The sequence below is a fragment of the Hemibagrus wyckioides genome, linkage group LG17, assembly GCF_019097595.1.
Source record: "Hemibagrus wyckioides isolate EC202008001 linkage group LG17, SWU_Hwy_1.0, whole genome shotgun sequence".
Classification (NCBI taxonomy): domain Eukaryota; kingdom Metazoa; phylum Chordata; class Actinopteri; order Siluriformes; family Bagridae; genus Hemibagrus; species Hemibagrus wyckioides.
In genome coordinates this window covers 2,543,667-2,566,638 of record NC_080726.1, presented here as the reverse complement: position 1 = coordinate 2,566,638, position 22,972 = coordinate 2,543,667, and the positions used below count along the sequence as shown (strand labels likewise).

The 22,972-nt window shown below is 42.7% G+C and overlaps 1 protein-coding gene across 2 annotated transcripts; it reads right to left on the bottom strand.

The window, feature by feature from the left end:
* Nucleotides 1–5,154: 5,154 nt before the first annotated feature.
* On the bottom strand, nucleotides 5,155–21,417 carry LOC131368181 (major facilitator superfamily domain-containing protein 12-like). 2 transcript variants are annotated; one of them, XM_058414133.1, is made up of 11 exons: nucleotides 20,814–21,417; nucleotides 19,437–19,647; nucleotides 18,472–18,598; nucleotides 17,832–18,041; nucleotides 13,385–13,477; nucleotides 13,167–13,259; nucleotides 11,802–11,972; nucleotides 10,692–10,786; nucleotides 10,170–10,300; nucleotides 9,154–9,201; nucleotides 5,155–8,435 (listed from the first exon to the last, which is right to left on the bottom strand). In XM_058414133.1, the coding sequence occupies exons 1-11, from the start codon at nucleotides 21,070–21,072 to the stop codon at nucleotides 8,359–8,361; spliced, it is 1,515 nt and encodes a 504-aa protein (XP_058270116.1). In that variant the 5' UTR covers nucleotides 21,073–21,417; the 3' UTR covers nucleotides 5,155–8,358. The 2 variants fall into 2 exon arrangements, with proteins under 2 accessions (XP_058270116.1, XP_058270117.1); XM_058414134.1 differs by lacking the exon at nucleotides 9,154–9,201 and having other exon boundaries at nucleotides 20,814–21,400.
* Nucleotides 21,418–22,972: the final 1,555 nt, after the last annotated feature.

The window sequence follows — 22,972 nt, the reverse complement described above, 5'->3', positions numbered from 1 at the left end:
ACGAGACCAAGGCCTGCTTTCCTAAAAAGTCGTTTAAACACTTTTATATATTTGTATATTTGTATAAAACACTAAATTATATAAAATGGTACAAAATGAGAAAACTTTGAAAAGTTCATAATTTTACAGAAAAATGCTTCTCCTGGAAACACCTGATCTATTTCGACCTCACTCAGACCGTTATCACGGTCTTATTCTGAATGATGTCATTCTTCCGCCTATCCTTGAGACCTAATTACAACAATGTCAGGTGACTGACCTTAGGGGTTGGCTGTTATATAGCATCTGGGTGGACCAACTACTTCCTCTTTGCCTTTCTCGCCCCATCTGAGACCGGATCGGTTGTTTGCATTTGAAACAAAACTCAGGAGACATTACAGTTCCAATCAGTCATGTTTTTTGTTCAGGTCGCTGAGGATCGTGTTGGATTTCTCCTCAGTATTTTGGACACGATGTGGGAATGTGCATTGGTGAGTGTCCCTTTACTGTACCTTACTTTGTTACAATCTGTTTACAGGTGTTTGTGTTGCTGTTCGCAGTGGACATGATATTTTTATCCTGATTACTGCTTGTATGCATGTAGAGTGACGGATATTCAAATATTCTCTGTTTACATAGTTTTTGATTTTCTAAATGTTCTGCTCGCAGACTTTTTTCGAGTGACAATTAATGAGTGGTGATTCGTCACAAACTACTTTGTTATTTCTTCTTTTCAATAAAAACCAAGAGGCTTATGTTGAATGATTTATACTTCAACCTCAGGTGGTAGTAATATACTGTGATATACTTAATGATATTGAGCATCCCTGTGCAGCAGCAGTAGGGTTAACGTTACAGGAAAGGGTGCAGAGAGCCAGGCACTCTTAGTGGAGGAGCATCCTTATAAGCCCAAGTGGGATCATACCCCTGACAATTCTACTAGGTCCTTATGTTCTGACATACCTCAAAATAATCGTGGGAGGACCACAGTAGTACAGGAACCCAAGAATGATACCCAGTTACAGATTTTAGCAGCTTTACGTGATTTAGCTGGTAAGTTTGAAACACATACAACTGTAGTGAGCACACAACCTCCTGCAGCCTCTTTGGGTGATGAGCAATCACACCAGGAGGGACCGGATGATTCAGTGGATATCATTTCACTGCATGCGAATGACTCCATTTATGGTAGTAAGGGGAAGAATGAAGAGGATGACAAGGATGAATCCAGGTCTGGCACTTCAGAGGAGGGGAGCCCATATTCTGACATCCTTTCTCGCATATTAAGTGCAGCGAAAATCTTGGGTGTTGATACTAAAGAAGAAGCTACTGTTCCAGCTCTGCAGCAAGGTGTGTGCAAGAATTTCTCATGCTCAGCCCCCTGTGTCTATTCCCGTGGCTGAAGATTATTCTCAGATGTTGAGAAAAGCCTGGAATAATCCAAAAAAGGCGACTTGCCAGGATAAATTATGCCCCTGAGAGCGGTTTGGGTAACATGCCTTCGGCGATCTTGGACCGAAGGCAGATTTGGTTAGCTCAGACATCCTTGCCTGAAACTACTAGGAAGGAATTGACTAATATGCTAGCGGTTCCTGGTAGAGTATTTCACCCTGACTCTCAGTCCCTGTTAGATACTGTTGACCAAGCAAGATGCAGAAGAGAATTTGTCCAGCAAACATTTGGTCATGTTGGACCCACTAGATATGGCCATAAAGGTGCTCAGCCCTTTCGGCCCTCACACTTTCACTGTTCAGAACCTTGGGGGCATGACGAGACAAACTAGGGATTATCAGTCCCATGAGAGGGGCACCAGACAATCTTACCAAGCTCCCCAAACTGATCAGCCTCTAGCTAGGGGAGGATCCCTGAGGAAGTGTACTCCCAGGGGTTCCAAGCCCCAGGGAGGCCCTGCATAATAGTCTTGGAGTCGCCGGGGCATGCTCCCAACTATTCCTGGACAGTTGGGAGAAATGCACATTAGATCCCTGGGTCCTAGACATCATCAAGAAAGGATACAGGATACAGTTCCGGTGGCACCCTTCTACTGTTTCAGGGGTTCATATGACCATAGTCAAAGACCCAGTCCAGGAACAAATTTTAGCCAACAAGATTACAGCCCTATAACAGAAAGAGGCAATTGTTCATGTAAGCACCAGCAAACAGCCTACTGGATTCTATTCTAAATATTTCCTGGTACCAAAGAAGGATGGTGGACTTCAGCCCATCCTGGACTTACGGCAACTGAACCGATTCATGAAGGTGTTGCCTTTCAAACTGCTGACGACACCACAAATTCTAGAATCCATAGAGCCATGAGAATGGTTCACTTCCATAGACCTAAAGGACACATATTTCCACGTGCCCGTCTGTCCATCATCACCCATTTCTTTGCTTTGCCTTTCAAGATCGGGTTTACCAGTCCAGGGTCTTACCATTTGGCCTCTTAATGTCTCCAAGGGTCTTCACCAGGGTGGTTTCAGCAGCCATTCATCCTCTTTAGTGCGTGGGAATAAAAGCATACCTGGATGACTGGTTAATCCATGTACCTACCCGCAGTCACATCATGAAGGACACGGAAATAGTAATTCAGCATGTCCAGGCTCTCAGTCTCAAAGTAAACTGGGACAAGAGCAATCTAAGCCCTTGACAACAGACAACGTCAAAGTAGCTTTATTGTCACTTCAACCATATATAGCTGATGCAGTACACAGTGAAATGAAACAACCTAGACCAAAGGTGCTACACAACACAGACAAACACAGTGACGCAGACAAACAATGAGCTAAACATAGAGATAAAACTAAACTATACTTAATGTGCAAGAAAAGACTAGACATACAACAAAAGTGCGCAGGATCACGAAACAAGACAGTGCAGACAAACATGTAGACCGACTTTGTGCAAAAGAACAGTGTAGACAGTGAGTGCAAATATTAAAGTGACATGTAAACAGGGTCACAGGATCAATATAAAAACGTAAAGTGAAATGTAAAGTGACATGTGCATGCAAACAGGACAATTAGTGTGTGTGTGTGTCTGTGTCCTGTTCAGTTCTAATTTTTGTGCATGTGTGTTATGTATGTGTGTGTGTCTGTGTCCAACACAGTTCAGTTTGTCAACAGACAGTGTTTGTGGAGATTTCGCTGGATTCCTAACTAATGATGGCCTCTTTATCCATTCAGAGGGTCATAAAATTGTCCAGTCTGGCTCAGTCATTTCACCTAGACAGGAAGATGAAGCTAATTCAGTTCCAGAAGTTGTTGGGTATGATTGCAGCGGCAGCGACTGTGATTCCCCTTCTCAGAGCGCATCCACTACAACAGTGGGTAAACAGCTTCAAACTACATCCCAAATTTGACAGACACGTGAGAATGAGGGTTACACGGAGGTGTATCCAGATGTTACACACTTGGAAGAACAAGAGGTTACTATCATACAGGGTCCCTTTAGGGAACATCCCAGCGAGACAGTGTGTGATAACATCTGATGGAATGGGGAGCAGTTTGGGAAGGCAGGTCTGCCAGAGGTGTCTGGGAGCCTCTCTGGACCTTAGAGCACATCGATGTGCTGGAGCTCAGGGCAATTTACCTCTCTCTGAGGGCTTTCCTCCCGTTATTGCAAAACAAACATGTTTTGATAAGGACATATGTCTTTAGTGTATCACATCAATCACCAGGGTGGCACCAGATCAGCACAATGTCTCTGGGTGACAAAGAAACTCCTGTCTCTCAAAGCAGTGTACATACCGGGAGTAGCGAACAAAGCAGCAGACCTGCTGTCTCGAACTGGACCTCTTCCGGGAGAGTGGTGTTGCCATCCCGAAGTGGTAAGACTTGTATGGGGACAGTTTAGAATGGCAAAGATCGATCTGTTTGCAACAGCAGAGACAATTTATTGCAATCAAAACACCTTTTGAACCTTTGGATCAAGCCGAGCTAAAGTTCCTGACATGGAAGACCATCTTCCTCCTGGCGATATGTTTCAGCCAAGAGGGTTAGTGAATTGCATTCTTCATCAGTTAGCAAAGACTGTCCGAGATGGAAGATGGAAAATGCATGGGTTTATCTTTGGCCAAATCCGTCATTCCTACCCAAGGTCCTTAGGCTTGGTACAATAAATCAGGTGATTAAGCTTGATGCTTTTCACCCAGACCCTCCTTGGTCAGGTACTGGGATAGCTTTTCTCTATGTCCTGTCAGAGCACTGCATACATACATTGAGCGTACCCATCCATTGCGACAGTCACACAACTATTTGTATGTTTTGACAAGAAGTCTGCAGGTAAGCCTGTGTCTAAGCAACGTTTATCTTACTGGATAGTGGATACAATTTCACAGGCATATTCCTGTCAACATCTTTTTATTCTTGGTGATCTAGTCGCCCACTCTACCAGGAGTATGGCAACTTCTTGGGCGGCACTTAAGGGGGTAGCACTTTCAGACACAGGTGCTGCAGCCTCTTGGAGCACCCTGTGTACGTTTACAAGATTTTACAGGATTAATATTACAAATCCAAATTCTTTGGTCTGCTGTTTTATCTACTGTTAAGTTACCAGGAAGTGGGAAATAATACTGGTTCCTGGTGACGCTGTTGGTATTAATCATCCAAAATAAGATTGTAGTGAGGGTCTGAGTGAGGTCGAAATAGATTGTAAGTTATGTCCATAACTATGGATCTATGGAGACTGAACGATGACCGTCACCATCTCTTGTCACTCAGGACGAGATGAGGCGTTCCAGACAGGAGGAAGTAGTTGGTCCACCCGGATGCTATATAACAGCTGACCCCTAAGTACAGTCACCTGACATTGTTGTTATTAGGTCTCGAGGATAGGCGGAAGAATTGCGTCATTCAGAATAAGACTGTGGTGACGATCATCGTTCAGTCTCATGGATCCATAGTTATGGACATAACTTACGAAATGCTGACATCACTGTGTAACCATAGAAACCACAGTGCTGCTGAATTCTGGATTCTGAAGGTGTTGATGATGAAGATAATGATTATGATGATGCTGGTGAAGTTTTTCCCTCATACAGCAGTGGTGGGGATTTCAGTAAGAAAGTTAGGTTTCTTATGGAAGAAGCCTCTAGTTTCTGACTTTAAATTTATTTATTTATTTTTAGTAAAATATTTCAAACCAAGTGACAAATTCACTCTAACACAAGAATGACGGAATGGATCTTTTTATTTTTCCAGTATACAATTTGATTTAAAAAAAAGGAAATTGTTTAAAAAAAAATATACAAACATAATAATATACATTAAAACAAAGACACAAAAATACATGTCAGACTCACAGCAGATCATGAATCTGATCAAACCTGGGATTATATTTATATGCACACACACTTCCATTTATTTCCTTAAAATGCCCTTTAATGATGCTTTCAGACCTGAATGAGTAAATTCTTGTGCAGGTAATCCCCTAAAATTCCCTAACTTTTCTGTGTGAGCAGCTTTTAAAGTCTAATCATCAAGCCTCATCAGAAAAGTGCTGTTAAATTACACGTGTTGCTCATCACACGGATGCGTGAAATTAGTTTGGAAATAAAGTTTTACAGTGGTTTTACAGAACTCAAACTAACTAATGTTCATAATGTTTTATAATTCTTAATAAAATGATCAAAGGTAACTGATTAATGCACAGGGGAATGGATAAAGATGAGATTTTGAAGATGAGCTGCATTAATAGCGTGTTTTACAGACAGGGGGCGCTATTAGCTGTAAATAAAGCTTTATTACTAGAAACGGCACTTGCGTGATACCCAGGATTAATATCAGGCCAAAAAATAAAGTGATATTGATCTGATATTGGAGAAAACAAAGTATTATATATATACACAAATTATATATACATATATATACACACACACACCAATCAGTGCACCAATAACACTGCACTGTGTATTCTGACACCTTTCTATCAGAACCAGCATTAACTACTTCGCAATTTGAGCAACAGTAGCTTGTCTGTTGGATCGGATCACACGTGCCAGCCTTCGTGCATCAATGAGCCTTGGCCGTCCATGACCCTGTTGCTGGTTCACCACTGTTCCTTCCTTGGACCACTTTTGATAGATACTGACCACTGCAGACCGGGAACACCCCACAAGAGCTGCAGTTTTGGAGATGCTCTGATCCAGTGGTCTAGCCATCACAATTTGGCCCTTCGTCAAACTCAAAGCTCAAATCCTTACACCTGTCCATTTTCCCTGCTTCTAACATCAACTTTGAGGACAAAATGTTCACTTGCTGCCTAATATATCCCACCCACTAACAGGTGCCATGATGAGGAGATACTCAGTCTTATTTACGGCACCTCTCAGTGGTCATAATGTTATGGCTGATCGGTGCATTTCATCCTGAATTAGTCTGAATTTTCACTCTTTGTTGTTACTCATTTTATGCACAAGGTGGCAGAAAAAGCAAGAAAACAGAAGAGTAGCATTTAGTGTAATTCACTCCTACTGCACTTGTTAAAGCTTAGTTGTTAAAGAATAATTAGTTTCCAGGAAAAGACTAACCGGTATCTGTGCCATGTTTAATTAGTTAGCAAACCGGAAGAGTTATGTACAGTTATTAAGCTTTATGAACGTGTAACTATAGTCAGTAAACGTCTGTCAAAACAACACTGTTTATTGGCACATGATCACACAGTGTTGCTGTTCCCCATGAAATAGAGAATAAAATAATCCAGATAAATTTCCCTTTAAGCATAAATGTGCGTTGCTTCATTATTTACATTTATATTCTGCGTCATGACGACATACATCATATCCTTTGATTTTAAACTGACCACATCTTATATCACTATACTGTGTTAATAATAATAATAATAATGTGTGGTTATCTCTTATGACACAGGTGATGTGATGCTCTGTTAAATCTATAAAAATAAGAGAGAGTCTTTTTCTCCGGATCACAAACATTTCCCAAAGTGTGCTGCCTACGTATGGAACATTTCCATTTTCAAGTGAAAGATCAGGTTACAGACAAGTCAGGATTCAGGACATGTTTGTCCTGAATCTTTAGTGTTACACAGGAGGCTAATGTAGCTAACAGGCCCAGGGAGCTTATAGCCACCAGTTTAGCACTGGGATAACGTCAGCTAAACTATATCTATCAGAAGACACTGGGCCTCTTTCATCAAACTGCAGACGAATGAATTTATTCAGGAGCATTTACACAAGATATGTAGCGCTCGTGAAAATCTGTTAGTTAATGGAAATTATATATAAATAAACAGCTGTATCTTGAGGTTTACTCGCGAGTTTGGGTAAATTTATGCATACGTTTCCTCAGGTTGCTGCAATTTTTATACACATTTCATTGCCCATATTAAACTACTAAATTTAATCTGACTTGATGAACACTGACTTGTACAGCTGTTAACTGGGACAAAAGTAATAGCCCCCTATAAAAGGAGGGGGAGTTAACATGGTGTGTGTGTCTAACAAATCAAAAGCGCTGAGCTGCATTACTGGAAAACTTGGTGCACATCTAATGCACTGTGGAGGCGAGTCTTCTCCGTTTTGTTGACATTTAGTCATTTTACAGCTTTCTGTGAGATGGTTCATGGTCATTTACTTTGCTACACATTTTAACACACACACACACACACACGTGTAAAGAAAATCAGTGTTCATTGTAGATACTTAAAGATCGATAAATGACGCCCAGAGCCTGTCGCAGAAATGTCACGAGTGCACACACAGCTGGATAAAACAGCTGGATATAGGAATTTATACACGTCATCGTCTTGTTTGTTTCAAATGGATAAAAAGCGAGCAGACATGTCGTGACTCCCTACATTCTTTAGTAGAACCTTCACTTTCTTAGAGATTATTATATAAAATATATACGCTGATAATAAATACATTTAGAATGCTGGTCCCTTTATAAAATCAATAGTGTCTAAATGCCTTTAAAATGGATCTCTGTCTCGCGCTCTCTCTCACACACACACACACACACACACACACACACACACACACACACACACAGGACCACATGGGAAATCTATACCATAGCGTATGCGGACTGTGTCATTTGGTGAAACAACATTTGTAATAAACAATAATAAAAACTCAATTAAAAAAAAATTCCTGTGGCACTTGGGGTAGTGCTGTCAGTGATGGAGTGTACAGGTGTTTCAGCTACCCTCATATGGACAGCAGTAAGCCCCGCCTCCTTCCCCACACCTTACATTAATAGTAATAACTGCATGAACAGTTTGCACACATACTCTTTCTCTCTCTCTCTCTCTCTCTCACACACACACACACACACACACACAGGACTTATCTGTAAATAACTGGATAAACATGAAGAAAGCATCAGTTCAGTTGAGTGTAACCCCTCTGAGTTTCAGCTGAATTCAGTTCACCAGTGTTGGCTCGCTGCTGCTGTCTGAATCTTCTCTGTCTGGCATCAGACCGGGCATCACGCTGAGACCTGAACACACACACACACACACACACATCAGAAAACACAAATTCACACAAAAGCTAAGTGATCCTTGCAGTGGTCCAGTGCACACAATCAACAGTCTGATTCTGATTGGTCAGATGGTCAGATGGTGTTGATTAGTTTTCTGTAACAGCTCTGACATTAGCGGGCTGGATTACATTAATGTGCTCCATGGATAATACAACAACTTTTTGCAGTTTCTCAGTAACACCGCACTGTGATTTTTCTTATTAACTGAGAGAGAGAGAGAGAGAGAGAGAGAGAGAGAGAGAGAGAGAGAGAGAGAGAAGAAAAGAACAAGAAAGAAAGAAAGAAAGAAAGAAAGAAAAAGAAAGAAAGAAAAAGAAAGAAAGAAAGAAAGACTGGTGAGGGAATTGCTTTTTGAATGTATGAAAATTTGTAGAGAAAAATAGAAAAAAAAACTATAAAATAGAAGGAGAAATAGAATTATCTATAAAAAAAAAAGAAAATATTAAAAAATCTGAATATGGATGTGTAAATTTCATAAAGTCTGAATCGCAGAAGAGACAATGAGCAGTGAGATCACCACCCAGGACACCTCTTATCTGGAGATCAGTCCAGTGCACCATGCTGCAGGATTTTTGATTGCTGTTGATGAAAATGGTGTGTTTTCAGGACGGTATCAGTGACCAGTGATTGAGTAAAGTGTGGTCAGTAAAGAGGGAGAATATAAACCTCTCACCGTCTGGGGGACTGTTAACAGAGCCGTTTACCTGCTGCTCCTCTGACACTGTAACACACACAACATCCAGCTCGAGTTTCTCTTCATGACTCCACACTGACCACTCCTCTGCTGGATCACTCTGATCTCACATCATCATTATTATTATTATTATTATTATTATTATTATTATTATTATTATTACTGCCATTATCATTATTATTATCATCATTATTATTATCATCATCATCATCATCATCACTAGCATTAGTAGTATTATGATTTTTTTTATTATTATTATTCTTATTATTATTATCATCATTACTAGCATTATTATTAGTAGTAGTAGTATTATGATTATTATTTTTATTATTATTATCATTGTTATCATCATCTGAATTATTATTTTTATTATCATCATCATTATCATTATCATCATCACTAGTATTATTATTAGTAGTAATAGTAGTATTATGATTATTATTATTATTTTTATCATCATCATCATCATCATTATTATGAGGTCTCTATGGCTAAAAATGTTAGACCATGTTTACCTTTTTTTTTTAGAGAAAGTTTTTTAAGCAATAATGCATACTCTTAAAATACTTTTCATAGCTGCATATCGACACTCGCGTCTGACACAGACATCCATCATGCTAAGTCACACAATTTCAAATGACTTCCTGAAAGAGTTAAAAGAATAACAAATGACTTTCAGTTTAAAAATATAATGCATTTTTGCATTATAATGCAAAAACACACCAAATAAGCCTTTCATCCCTTGAGCTCAGAATGATTGACAGCTGTGTAGGTGTGACATCAGCGTGGAAGCCCCGCCTCCTTCCCCACAGCTCACCTCGACTCAACTCGACTCAGTATGTCCTGCGTGTTGTGCTACACAGGAAGCTTTCTAATATTAACTACTGAAAGTAACACCAACTTCACGGCTCAGTCTGTTCAGAATGACTGTGACAGATCATGAACGGGAAAGAAGAAAAGAAGAGAGGTGAAGGAGATTAAAGGTGGAGACTTACGATGGCTGATCCTGATTGGCCAGATGAGAATAGTGCAGAGACTGAGTGCTGCTATGACAGAGACTCCGCCCGTAACAATCACCATCACGTAGTGATAATACCACACACACGCAGGACAACACGCCTGAGTACTGCGGAGGAACACACACACACACAGTGTCAAAGACACGAGTGCAGCCATTATTACCAATCATTAAAATTATCATTAATAATAATAATTTTAAAACATGAATAATAATATTATTATTAATAATAATAATAATTAATAAAATAATAGTATACAGTGTTAATAATATAATCAAAAATAATAATAATAATAATAATATAAATGAAAATTAATCTAAAGCATAATACAAAGCTATAAAATTAATCCAAATTTCTTTCATTTTCTTTTGTATTATTAGAGGTCATATTCTACTTCACACTTCACGCTGAAATGTCTTTATCTTCTATATTTATCGTTCATATTTATTGACACCTACAGTGTGAGAAGTTCAGTTGAAGTGTAGTTAGCTGACTTACTGGCACGGGTGCAGGCCCTGGATGATTATGACTCCCAGTCCGTTTGCCACTTTGTCGGTGAAGCTCATAGCCCCGTAAACGAATGCTCCGCTTTGCTGTGAATACAGCAAAGTGAACACAGGATTAAACAAGGGCTCGTGTAAAAAGAGAAAAGCAAAAATACATTCAGCAACATCATGAGTTTTGAATGATAAATCACAGTATATTCATTTTGAATAGATTACAGCGCCCCCTGTCCTGCACTCTCATTGGTCAGAGAAAGCCTGGTTACGTTCCAGGGTTCTGCTCAGAGCACTCTCCATCAAGACGGACAGTTAGCAGCTCTGTGAGTTTATTTTCAGCAAGAGTCGTTAGAAATGAATTGAGGTTTCATCGAGACAGAGCTGTTTCGGAGAAGAGCCATTATGCATCATTTTAAAACCAGGAGGCGTGTTTGTTTTTAAATGTTCGCGAATTCTTCATCACCAAACCTGTGATTCCTGTTGCGTTTCCCCATCATGCATTGCTATACAGGTTGGTCCAATTAACCCTTTTGTCCTCTTTATTAAAAAGCCAATACGCTGATCAAGGTATGATTTCAGAATGATTGACAGCTGCAAAGGTTTGACAGCAGAGTGGAAGCCCCGCCTCCTTCCCCACACCTCACATTAATAATAATAATAATAATAATAATAATAATAGCATCGACTGAAATTGTTCACCACAGGAAGCAGGAGGGAAAAAGGGAAGCTATCAATTACTGAATAGAGAAACACCAAACATCACGGTTTTAACACCCACTTCCTTTTGTTTAGAATGTTTTCTAAAGCTGATAACGGTGGACTTATGATTTATAAACAAACCAAATCAACAAAGACCAGGTTTAAAATAAAACAAAAAAACAAGCTGCAAACAAGCTAGGTGTGAAAACAACCTAAAACGTGAAGGACAGGAGGTTCTCAAGAACCTGTGGATTACATAGGAATATAATCTGAAAAGCTAATAGAGAATGAAACATCTGAAAAATCGGCAAAAGTACTAACTAAGCAAAATAAGTTGACCTGCAGGGCAACGGGATCTGCAGAATAAACACGAATGTACATGAACATGAAGCAGTGGAGCAGGACGTACGGTCTGATCAGCGATGAGATCTGCGGTCATGGACAGAGACATGACAAGGATGGTGGCTGACCCCGCCCCCAACAGCACTGCTGCTCCGTACACACCGTCACCCATATGAGTGTCCAGCAGAGCCCAGTAAGAGAAGATCATGATCAGGATCAGACCCACGAAGTAGACCATCTACACACACACATATACACATTTATTATATTATGTTAGGAATTCTGTCACGCTGCTTTATATAATAAAATAAGCAACAATCCTGACACGTTTTCTTCCTCTTATACAACAGCTGTGAGTCTGACACAAACGAGTACAAGTACTAAGTACAAGTAATTTTATGCTCCCAACTTTGTGGGAACAGTTTGGTGATGACCCCTTCCTGTTCCAACATGACTGCACACCAGTGCACAAAGCAAGGTCCAAAGACATGGTTGAGTGAGTCTGGTGTGGAGGAACTTGACTGGCCTGCACAGAGTCCTGACCTCAACCCCATAGAACACCTTTGGGATGAATTAGAGCGGAGACTGTGAGCCAGACCTTCTCGTCCAACATCAGTGCCTGACCTCACAAATGCACTTCTAGAGGAATGGTCAAAAATTCCCATGAACACACTCCTAAACCTTGTGGAAAGCCTTCCCAGAAGAGTTGAAGCTGTTATAGCTTCAAAGGGCGGGACAACTCCATATTACATTCATGTGCATGTAAAGGCAGACGTCCCCGTTTTGGCCTGGCTCACAGTCTCCACTCTAATTCATCCCAAAGGTGTTCTATGGGGTTGAGGTCAGGACTCTGTGCAGGCCAGTCAAGTTCCTCCACACCAAACTCACTCATCCATGTCTTTATAGACCTTGCTTTGGTCACTGGTGTGCAGTCATGTTGGAACAGGAAGGGGTCATCCCCAAACTGTTCCCACAAAGAGCATGAAATTGTCCAAAATGTCTTGGTATGAAGCTGAAGCATTAAGAGTTCCTTTCACTGGAACTAAGGGGCCGAGCCCAACCCCTGAAAAACAACACCTGAACTCATTTGGTTTTTGATTTGGAGGGGTGTCCCAAAACTTTTGCCAAATGTAGTGTATTTGTGATAAACAATACTAAATAAAAAAAGTCTTTTCATCTCATGCTGAATATTTTGTGAGATTTTCATTAGAAGCTCTAAATAAAACCTGCGATAAAACTGCTGCTTTGTGTAACTGATTTTTTGTTAGTACATAAACTCCACCTCCTCATGTTCTACTTGTGCAACCAGCTACAGGTAGTTCCCTTCTCCTCACAGAATTCCAATAAAACCATCAGGAGTGTGTAAACGTTCCGCATCGATCCGTTCTCCTGGTGTTCCGTGTTCGATCAGGAGAGAAATCTGTGAACTCACACTTTTCCCTATCAGCTTGTTGAAGGGCTTCATGATCAGAGAGGAGACGAATCCGCTCACGTACATCACCAAGGGGATTGTAGCGATGTACTTCTGCAGTGAGAATGAGGAACACACACAGTTTCAGTTTTATAAACAACATGAAACAGAGCATGTGGTAAAGCGCTCTGCTTGGTACATGGTGTGTGTGTGTGTGTGTGTGTGTGTGTGTGTGTGACCTTTGGCAGGAGCAGTGTGTTAGTGAGGTACATGGAGATGTAGGTCTGTGACAGGTTCACTATCAGCCTCGTGCACATGTACAGAAGAGCAACCTGAAAACACAAACACTGAGCAATGAGAGAAAACCCCAGACTGAACAGATTTACTCATTTTTTTATTCTTCCTTTTCTTCATTTATTTATTCAGCCATTTATTTTCCTTTCTTTTCTCCTCACTGTATTTCTATATTTCTTTCTCTTTCCTTTATTTCCTCCATTCTGCTTTCCTTACTGTTGTTTCTCTTCTCATCTTTCTTTCTTTCTTTCTTTCTTTCTTTCTTTCTTTCTTTCTTTCTTTCTTTCTTTCTTTCTTTCTTTCCTTTTCCTCTCCTTTTTTATTATTTTCTTTCTTTCTTGTTTGTCTTTTTCCTTTTTCTTTTATTATTCTTTTGTTTCTGTATCTCTTTTCTTTCTTTGTTTTTCATTCACTCATCTCTTTTCATCCCCCAGTAAGGTTTAGAATCAGGATTTTATATTATTCTTAAATTGAATGCTTGAAAATTGACAGCATTTAATACAAATTAAAGTCTCTCTCTCTCTCTGCCCCCCTGACCCTCTCTCTCTCTCTCTGTCCCACTCCATTTCTCTCTGTCCCTCTCTCTGTCCCTCTCTCTCTCTCTCTGCCCCCCTGACCCTCTCTCTCTCTCTGTCCCACTCCATTTCTCTCTGTCCCTCTCTCTCTCTCTCTGCCCCCCCGACCCTCTCTCTCTCTCTGTCCCACTCCATTTCTCTCTGTCCCTCTCTCTCTCTCTCTCTGCCCCCCTGACCCTCTCTCTCTCTCTGTCCCACTCCATTTCTCTCTGTCCCTCTCTCTCTCTCTCTGCCCCCCCCCCCCTCCCTCTCTCTCTCCCCCCCCCCATTTCTCTCTGTCCCTCTCTCTCTCTCTCTCTCTGCCCCCCTGACCCTCTCTCTCTCTCTGTCCCACTCCATTTCTCTCTGTCCCTCTCTCTCTCTCTCTGCCCCCCCGACCCTCTCTCTCTCTCTGTCCCACTCCATTTCTCTCTGTCCCTCTCTCTCTCTCTGCCCCCCCGACCCTCTCTCTCTCTCTGTCCCACTCCATTTCTCTCTGTCCCTCTCTCTCTCTCTCTGTCCCACTCCATTTCTCTCTGTCCCTCTCTCTCTCTGTCCCACTCCATTTCTCTCTGCCCCTCTCTCTCTCTGTCCCACTCCATTTCTCTCTGCCCCTCTCTCTCTCTCTCTGCCCACTCCTCTCTGTCTCTCTCTCTCTCTCTCTCTCTCTGCCCACTCCTCTCTGTCTCTCTCTCTCTCTCTCTCTCTCTCTCTCTCTCTGCCCACTCCTCTCTGTCTCTCTCTCTCTCTCTCTCTCTCTCTGCCCACTCCTCTCTGTCTCTCTCTCTCTGCCCACTCCTCTCTGTCCCTCTCTCTCTCTCTCTCTCTCTCTGTCCCTCTCTCTCTCTCTCTCTGTCCCACTCCATTCCTCTCTGTCCCTCTCTCTCTCTGTCCCACTCCATTCCTCTCTGCCCACTCTTCTCTCTCTGTCCCACTCCATTTCTCTCTACCCCCCTCTCTCTGCCCACTCCTCTCTCTCTCTCTGCCCACTCCTCTCTGTCCCTCTCTCTCTCTCTCTGTCCCACTCCTCTCTGTCCCTCTCTCTCTCTCTCTCTGTCCCACTCCATTTCTCTCTCTCTCTCTCTGTCCCACTCCATTTCTCTCTCTCCCTCTCTCTCTCTCTCTCTCTCTCTCTCTCTCTCTGTCCCACTCCATTCCTCTCTGTCCCTCTCTCTCTCTGTCCCACTCCATTCCTCTCTGTCCCTCTCTCTCTCTGTCCCACTCCATTCCTCTCTGTCCCTCTCTCTCTCTGTCCCACTCCATTCCTCTCTGTCCCTCTCTCTCTCTCTGTCCCACTCCATTCCTCTCTGCCCCTCTCTCTCTCTCTCTGTCCCACTCCATTCCTCTCTGCCCCTCTCTCTCTCTGCCCACTCTTCTCTCTCTGTCCCACTCCATTTCTCTCTACCCCCCTCTCTCTGCCCACTCCTCTCTGTCCCTCTCTCTCTCTCTGCCCACTCCTCTCTGTCCCTCTCTCTCTCTCTGCCCACTCCTCTCTGTCCCTCTCTCTCTCTCTCTGCCCACTCCTCTCTGTCCCTCTCTCTCTCTCTGCCCACTCCTCTCTGCCCACTCCTCTCTGTCCCTCTCTCTCTCTCTCTCTCTCTCTGTCCCTCTCTCTCTCTCTCTGTCCCACTCCATTCCTCTCTGTCCCTCTCTCTCTCTGTCCCACTCCATTCCTCTCTGCCCACTCTTCTCTCTCTGTCCCACTCCATTTCTCTCTACCCCCCTCTCTCTGCCCACTCCTCTCTCTCTCTCTGCCCACTCCTCTCTGTCCCTCTCTCTCTCTCTCTGTCCCACTCCTCTCTGTCCCTCTCTCTCTCTCTCTCTCTGTCCCACTCCATTCCTCTCTGTCCCTCTCTCTCTCTGTCCCACTCCATTCCTCTCTGTCCCTCTCTCTCTCTGTCCCACTCCATTCCTCTCTGTCCCTCTCTCTCTCTGTCCCACTCCATTCCTCTCTGTCCCTCTCTCTCTCTGTCCCACTCCATTCCTCTCTGTCCCTCTCTCTCTCTCTGTCCCACTCCATTCCTCTCTGCCCCTCTCTCTCTCTCTGTCCCACTCCATTCCTCTCTGCCCCTCTCTCTCTCTGCCCACTCTTCTCTCTCTGTCCCACTCCATTTCTCTCTACCCCCCTCTCTCTGCCCACTCCTCTCTCTCTCTCTGCCCACTCCTCTCTGTCCCTCTCTCTCTCTCTGCCCACTCCTCTCTGTCCCTCTCTCTCTCTCTGCCCACTCCTCTCTGTCCCTCTCTCTCTCTCTCTGCCCACTCCTCTCTGTCCCTCTCTCTCTCTCTGCCCACTCCTCTCTGTCCCTCTCTCTCTCTCTGCCCACTCCTCTCTGCCCACTCCTCTCTGTCCCTCTCTCTCTCTCTCTGTCCCACTCCATTTCTCTCTGTCCCTCTCTCTGTCCCTCTCACTCCCTCTCTCTGTCCCTCTCTCTCTCTCTCTCTCTCTCTCTCCCTCCCTCTGTCTCTCTCTCTCTGTCCCTCTCTCTCTGTCCCTCTCTCTCTCTGTCCCTCCCTCTCTCTCTGTCTCTGCCCACTCCCTCTCTCTGTCCCTCTCTCTGTCTCTGCCCACTCCCTCTCTCTGTCCCTCTCTCTGTCTCTGCCCACTCCCTCTCTCTGTCCCTCTCTCTGTCTCTGCCCACTCCCTCTCTCTGTCCCTCTCTCTGTCTCTGCCCACTCCCTCTCTCTGTCCCTCTCTCTGCCTCTGCCCACTCCCTCTCTCTGTCCCTCTCTCTGCCCACTCCCTCTCTCTGCCCACTCCCTCTCTCTGTCTCTGCCCACTCCCTCTCTCTGTCCCTCTCTCTGTCTCTGCCCACTCCCTCTCTCTGTCCCTCTCTCTGTCTCTGCCCACTCCCTCTCTCTGTCCCTCTCTCTGTCTCTGCCCACTCCCTCTCTCTGTCCCTCTCTCTGCCTCTGCCCACTCCCTCTCTCTGTCCCTCTCTCTGCCCACTCCCTCTCTCTGCCCACTCCCTCTCTCTGTCTCTGCCCACTCCCTCTCTCTGTCTCTGCCCACTCCCTCTCTCTGTCTCTGCCCACTCCTCTCTGTCCCTCTCTCTCTCTCTGCCCACTCCCTCTCTCTGTCTCTGCCCACTCCCTCTCTCTGTCTCTGCCCACTCCCTCTCTCTGTCTCTGCCCACTCCCTCTCTCTGTCTCTGCCCACTCCCTCTCTCTGTCTCTGCCCACTCCCTCTCTCTGTCTCTGCCCACTCCCTCTCTCTCTGCCCACTCCCTCTCTCTGCCCACTCCCTCTCTCTGTCCCTCTCTCTCTCTCTGCCCACTCCTCTCTGTCCCTCTCTCTGTCCCACTCCCCTCTGTCCCTCTCTCTGTCCCTCTCTCTCTCTGCCCACTCCTCTCTGTCCCTCTCTCTCTCTGCCCACTCCTCTCTGTCCCTCTCTCTCTCTGCCCACTCCCTCTCTGTCCCACTCCTCTGTCTCTCTCTCTCTCTCTGCCCACTCTTCTCTGTCCCACCCCATTTCTCTCTCCCCCCTCTGTCCCCCTCTGCCCCCCTGTTTGTCTCTCTCTCTCTCTCTCTCTCTCAGCATGATGTTGGTTATATGCTACTCTGCAATATTCAGTTGTTTTAATGTTCCTCTGCCTGAACCCCAGCTGAACTCTGGTGCTAGTTTACAGGTCACATGACCTTCTCACTCATCAATCAGTCACAAGTCGTGATGAAAGAACTGAGCAATAAAATTTACAGAGACACAGCTTTAAATCCCTTACAAATCATTTATTCTTCTCCTGTGCTGATGTGTAACTGCTGCAGAATGCAGGAAGCTGATTGGCCGAGGGTGTTGTAAAAGCTTGAGAAAGCAGGAAGCTGATTGGCTGAGGGCGTGTACCTGGTAGAAGGACGGCTCTTTGAGCCAGTGTCGCCACTGCAGAGCCACAGAAGGAGAGCTCAGTGTGGATCGAGTGAGGAGAGGTGTGTGTTCTCCTGCATCTTCTGCTCCCTCCTCATCCTCGTTTCCCCCAGCCTTTGTCTCCCGTGTGCCCAGGTGGAAAATCAGAGAGAAAAGCATGCCAATTGCCCAAACGATCAAACTCAGATTCTGGAAAAAAAAAAGAAAGAAAGAAAAGCAGGGATTAATGGATAAAAATATTATTTATAAAAATATTATAAATATATTTTATATGTTTAAAATAATAAATCTCAAAATTGCTCAACATGTGCTGAAAAAAAAAATTATTATTATTATTACTACAACAGTATTTTTTAAGTTAATTTTTTTTCATTAGAACAAGTTATTATAACTGCAATAATCATTTACATTTTAATGAAAAAATCAACAATTTAAAAATATTTCATTTAATCTGTGAAGCTGCAGCACAACAACCAGATTCTACCCTTCCTTGTAAAAAAAGTGAAGTAAGTGTCTCCTTTAAAAGTGAACAGAAAAGCAGAAACAGACGTTTATGTGGAACACCACAGTGACTCCACTTTCTCTCTGCGTGTGTGTGTGTGTGTGTTTTCACACTCACTCTGAAGATGGGGATGTCGACAGGCCCAAGGTTATCGGTCATGGACGGATCTTCGTTAGACTGGAAATGGAAGAGGAGCCAGGCCACAGCGTACACAGTGATGTTAGCGATGACAGTGAAAGCATATCTGTGGGATTAAAAACAGAACAAATGAGAATGATCGACTTTATTAGAGAAGAAATGCAGAGAGACTGAAAAAATTCCTTTACATAGACAAACTGGCAGATAGATAGGATATACAGAGAGAGAGACAGAGAGAAAGAAAGACATTAGAAAAACAGACAAAAGATAAAGACACATGCATGTATGCAGAGAGAGAGAGAGACAGACAGATGTTAGAAAAACAGACAGATAGATAGATAGATAGATAGATAGATAGATAGATAGATAGATAGATAGATAGATAGATAGATAGATAGATAGATAGATAGATAAAAACAGAGTGAAGGAGAGAAAGACCAAGCAAGAGTGAGAGAAAGACACAATAAAAAAAGAAAGACAGAGAGAGAGAGAGAGAGAGAGAGAGAGAGAGAGAGATGAGTGTCCATCACACTGCTCTGCTGGAGTCACATGTTCGGAGTAAATCACTATTGAACACATTTGATTAGAACAAAGTCCAGAAAGAGGATCAGAAAGTCCAGCTGTGAGATTCTGCTCAAAAGACCTGAAATCTCAGGGGAACCTGCAAACGTGCAAAAACAGGAAACACAGGAAGTACATTAAAAAAACAAACAAAAAAAAAACACCCGAGCCACTGCGTTCTGAATCCTCGAACAAGCACAACATCTGTGTGGTTAAAAAAATGGTCCTTCTTCTTTCATTTGTGTGTGTGTGTGTGACACCAAAACCTGATACAGTGTGTGTGGGTGTGTGTGCGCCGGGGTTTCAGTTCAGCAGTGCACTTGTGATGTGTTTACAGTCGTGTAACGATGTGACGGCGTCTGCTTATTAAAGGCTTGGCGTACCTGTAAGCTGTCAGCTCCACTTTAGCCGACTCGGACTTCACCAGCTCGGGAATGAGGGACAGGTGGGAGATCTGGGTGGCAGCCCAGCCGAACTGGAAGATGATGATGAAGGGGACGAAGTAGATGAGACTGGCCCACTGCGGAGTGTACTCACTACAGCCGATACACTGATTAAAGATGAAGGGGAAAGAGATGATGACACTGACCGTCCCTGGACAGACAGAAAAAAAAGAAAAATCAGCAACATTTGATTAATTAGCTATAATCACAGAGGTTTATATGAGGCGTTATCGTTTCTATAGTAACAACTCGTCTTCAAGGACGCCAAGGCTGGACGCTATTATAACAATTTACAATATGGTTGCTATGGTGATGGTTTCTGTAAAGAGACGTTTATTTATCGTTCAGTAAAAGAGTCTCTAGTGTCAGGTAAACCTCGGACATCTTCAAGACAGACGTGTTACACTTTTTGTGTTTTCTTTATATCATAACACTAACTGTTTTTTAAAGAGGCTAGGTGGAAAAGCTTTTACTGGGAATCGAAAGGGACAGCTCTTATTAGGACTCTGAGATGACCGAATGGTAAAAGAGTCTACTCTCTCTCTTTCTAGGAGTCCACAGAGTCAGCACTAATTAGCTGAGCTGTGTGAACAGCAAAAGAATCAACTCTTATCTGTGATATGAACCGGCTCATTGGTGAAAGAATCAATTCTTACTGGTGAGCTAAGCTGATCATGTGTCTAAACAGTTGGCTCTCATTGGGAGTCCAAAGAGTCGGCTCTTACCTAGAGTTCAAGGAGTCGAATCTTGCGAGGATTCCAGAGTGTCAGCACTTACAGAAAGTCAGATATTACTAGGACTCCAAAGAGTCGACTCTTACTGGGACTCCAAAGAGTCGACTCCGATGAGTCAAATCTTGCAGAGTGTCGGCTCTTACTGGGAGTCCAGAGAGTCGACTCTTAGTGGGAGTCCATAGAGTCAGCTCTTACTGGGAGTCCAAAGAGTCGGTTGTTACTGGGACTCCAAATAGTCGACTCCAAGGAGCCGACTCTTGCTTGGATTACTCTTAGTAGGACTTCATTGAATCGAGTCTTATTGGAAAGCGAAAAAGTTAGCTTTCATTAGTGATCTGCACCGATTGGAGTTAAAAGAATCGGTACACATAGGTGAGCTGAGCCGATTCCTCTGACTCACTGAAAAGAGTCGGAATTCCCCAGTCTAATATGTGCACAGTATTCGCCCTAGTCTTTAACTGGTTGTCTTGGAGGACATGCCCCTTTCATATGTAAAGGCATTCAGGCTAAACTGTCACCTGCCAGAAAAGCACTTTAAGTTTCTCTTTGTGAACAAGACTAAAAAACCATGACAGATCCTTACCTAGTAAATGCCATGTTTTCCTTTTGCCGTAACTGCCGCATCCTGCCGTTCGGTCCGATTCATACCCGATCAGAGGAGTACACACTCCATCCGCTATCTGTCCCACTAACAATAATACACCTGCATACGAGTTCTGAAAGCCCAAAACAGAGTGATAATACACTAGGAGGTAGGTGAACCACATAGAGGCGCACAAGTCGTTTAGAAAGTGTCCGACTGCATAACTCAGCCGCTTCAGGAGAGACAGCGATTCAGCCATGACTGACAAACCCGACACAAAACACCTCACACATCCAAAATTAATCACCTAACGCGGCTATTTTTCACTTTATATCCTCTTTAACATCTTCTTTAGCCGCCTTTTGCGGAGGCTGGGAGTTAAAATAACGCTTAAAAACGAGCAAATCCCGTTCACGCGCTCCCGTTTTGCGAACAGAAACACATCGTCTCTCCACCCGGTTTCTTTTTAAGTCACAGACTGGGAAAGTCAGCTGACTCGCGCAGAACGTGAGTGGGAGGGGCGTAAACGCGACATCTTTAAAAGATTTAGGACTTATTTTCGACAAAAAATCGCATTAAAATTAATTTCTAAATATTATACGTATATTCATAATATATTATAAATATTATTCCGAATATTAAATCTGGGAAACGTTGCCTCTTCCTTATTTAGCTGGTCGTGTTTCACTCATGGTGTTGAGTTCGCGTCCCAAATAGAGCGCACGGTATTCATCTAGTGCACTACATTCGGCTTGTCTGTCTCACACCCTACGAAGTGCACTCGTGTAGGAAGAGAATAATAGAATTTGGTAATGCCGCATGCACGTGAGGTGGCTGTGGTAGAAGTTGATGTCGTCGACGCCAGTTTAACGTTAAATAATAAATTTTTTCGACGTTACGTGAAAATATTTAATAACACATTAAAACCTTGAATTAAAACACACGTGCTTTAAATATCCGGAGCAATAAATTGATAAGAAATAATACGTTCAGAGTTCAGCTGTTGCCAGGGTGACGCAAGAGCACGTGAGAAGGAGGGCGGAGACTTCAGCTGATTGTTTTTAAATGTGAGGTTATTCAGCTTTAAATGCAAATATCAGAAATATAATGTAATTTTATTAAAAACCAAAAGTTAATATTGTTATTACTTAAGCGCATATAGTGTAGATTAGAGTTCTTGAATATACTGAATTTGTTAAATGATGGGTTTGACACAAAAAGGCTAAATAATAATAATAATAATAATAATAATAAAAATAAATAAATAAATAAATAAATAAATAAAAGAAGAAGAAGAAGAATAGTACAATAAAAATAAAATGAAAAATAAATAAGTAAAATGAAATGCAAAATGTAATGTTAAACCAATATTCCATTCATGTAATGAAATGTTTGCTAAAATATAATGTTCTTAAAGTTTGTGTTCAGCTAAATTCATAATCTCTCAGAAAGCTGAAGTCCAAATATCTTCTCCTCACAGAGTGGAGTTTTGCACCGTCATGCACCAGCAACTTCTCCCTAAAGGTTAATGATTGTACAATCACAAGGTGTCTGCAGGTCTCACGCTCTTCCAGTTCTCACGCAGGTCCGAGGGCACAGAAAGTTGAATGTATTTGAATTACATCACAATGATTACAGACACTTCACAACTCCCTTAATCACAACTCCTGAGGGCTGAGGACAGTTTATCTGTCTCTCCATCCATAATTTAATCTATTCATCCAACCAAACATGCACCTCACCATCTAATTACTCATTTAATCTGTTCATTCATTCCATAAATCCATCAATCTATTCATTCGTTCAATTAATTCGTCAATCTATTCATTCGTTCATTCATTCATTCATTCATTCCATCTATCATTTAATCTATTCATCTAACCAGCAACCCAACTAAATTTCCAGTCAATACTCTATCCATCTATCTATTCATTTCATCCATCCAACATTTCATTTGTTCATCCAACCAGCAATCTAATCAAACCATCTAATCATTCGTTCCATCCTCCTATCCATCCATCCTTTAATCTTTTCATCCAGCATCTAACTATCCATTTAATCCATCCATCTACTCATTTATCTATTTGTTCCACCCATCATTAAATCTATTCATATAACCAGCAACCAAACCAAATTTCCACTCAAATTTCTATTTATTT

Coding starts and splice junctions, on each gene's coding strand:
- LOC131368181 (XM_058414133.1), bottom strand. CDS start 21,072: ATGGCTGAATCGCTGTCTCTCCTGAAGCGGCTGAGTTATGCAGTCGGA. Junction 19,648..20,813: donor GAAAACATGGCATTTACTAG/GTAAGGATCTGT, acceptor CTGTCTGTCCAG/GGACGGTCAGTGTCATCATC. Junction 11,973..13,166: donor ACAAGCTGATAGGGAAAAGT/GTGAGTTCACAG, acceptor GTGTGTGTGTAG/ATGGTCTACTTCGTGGGTCT.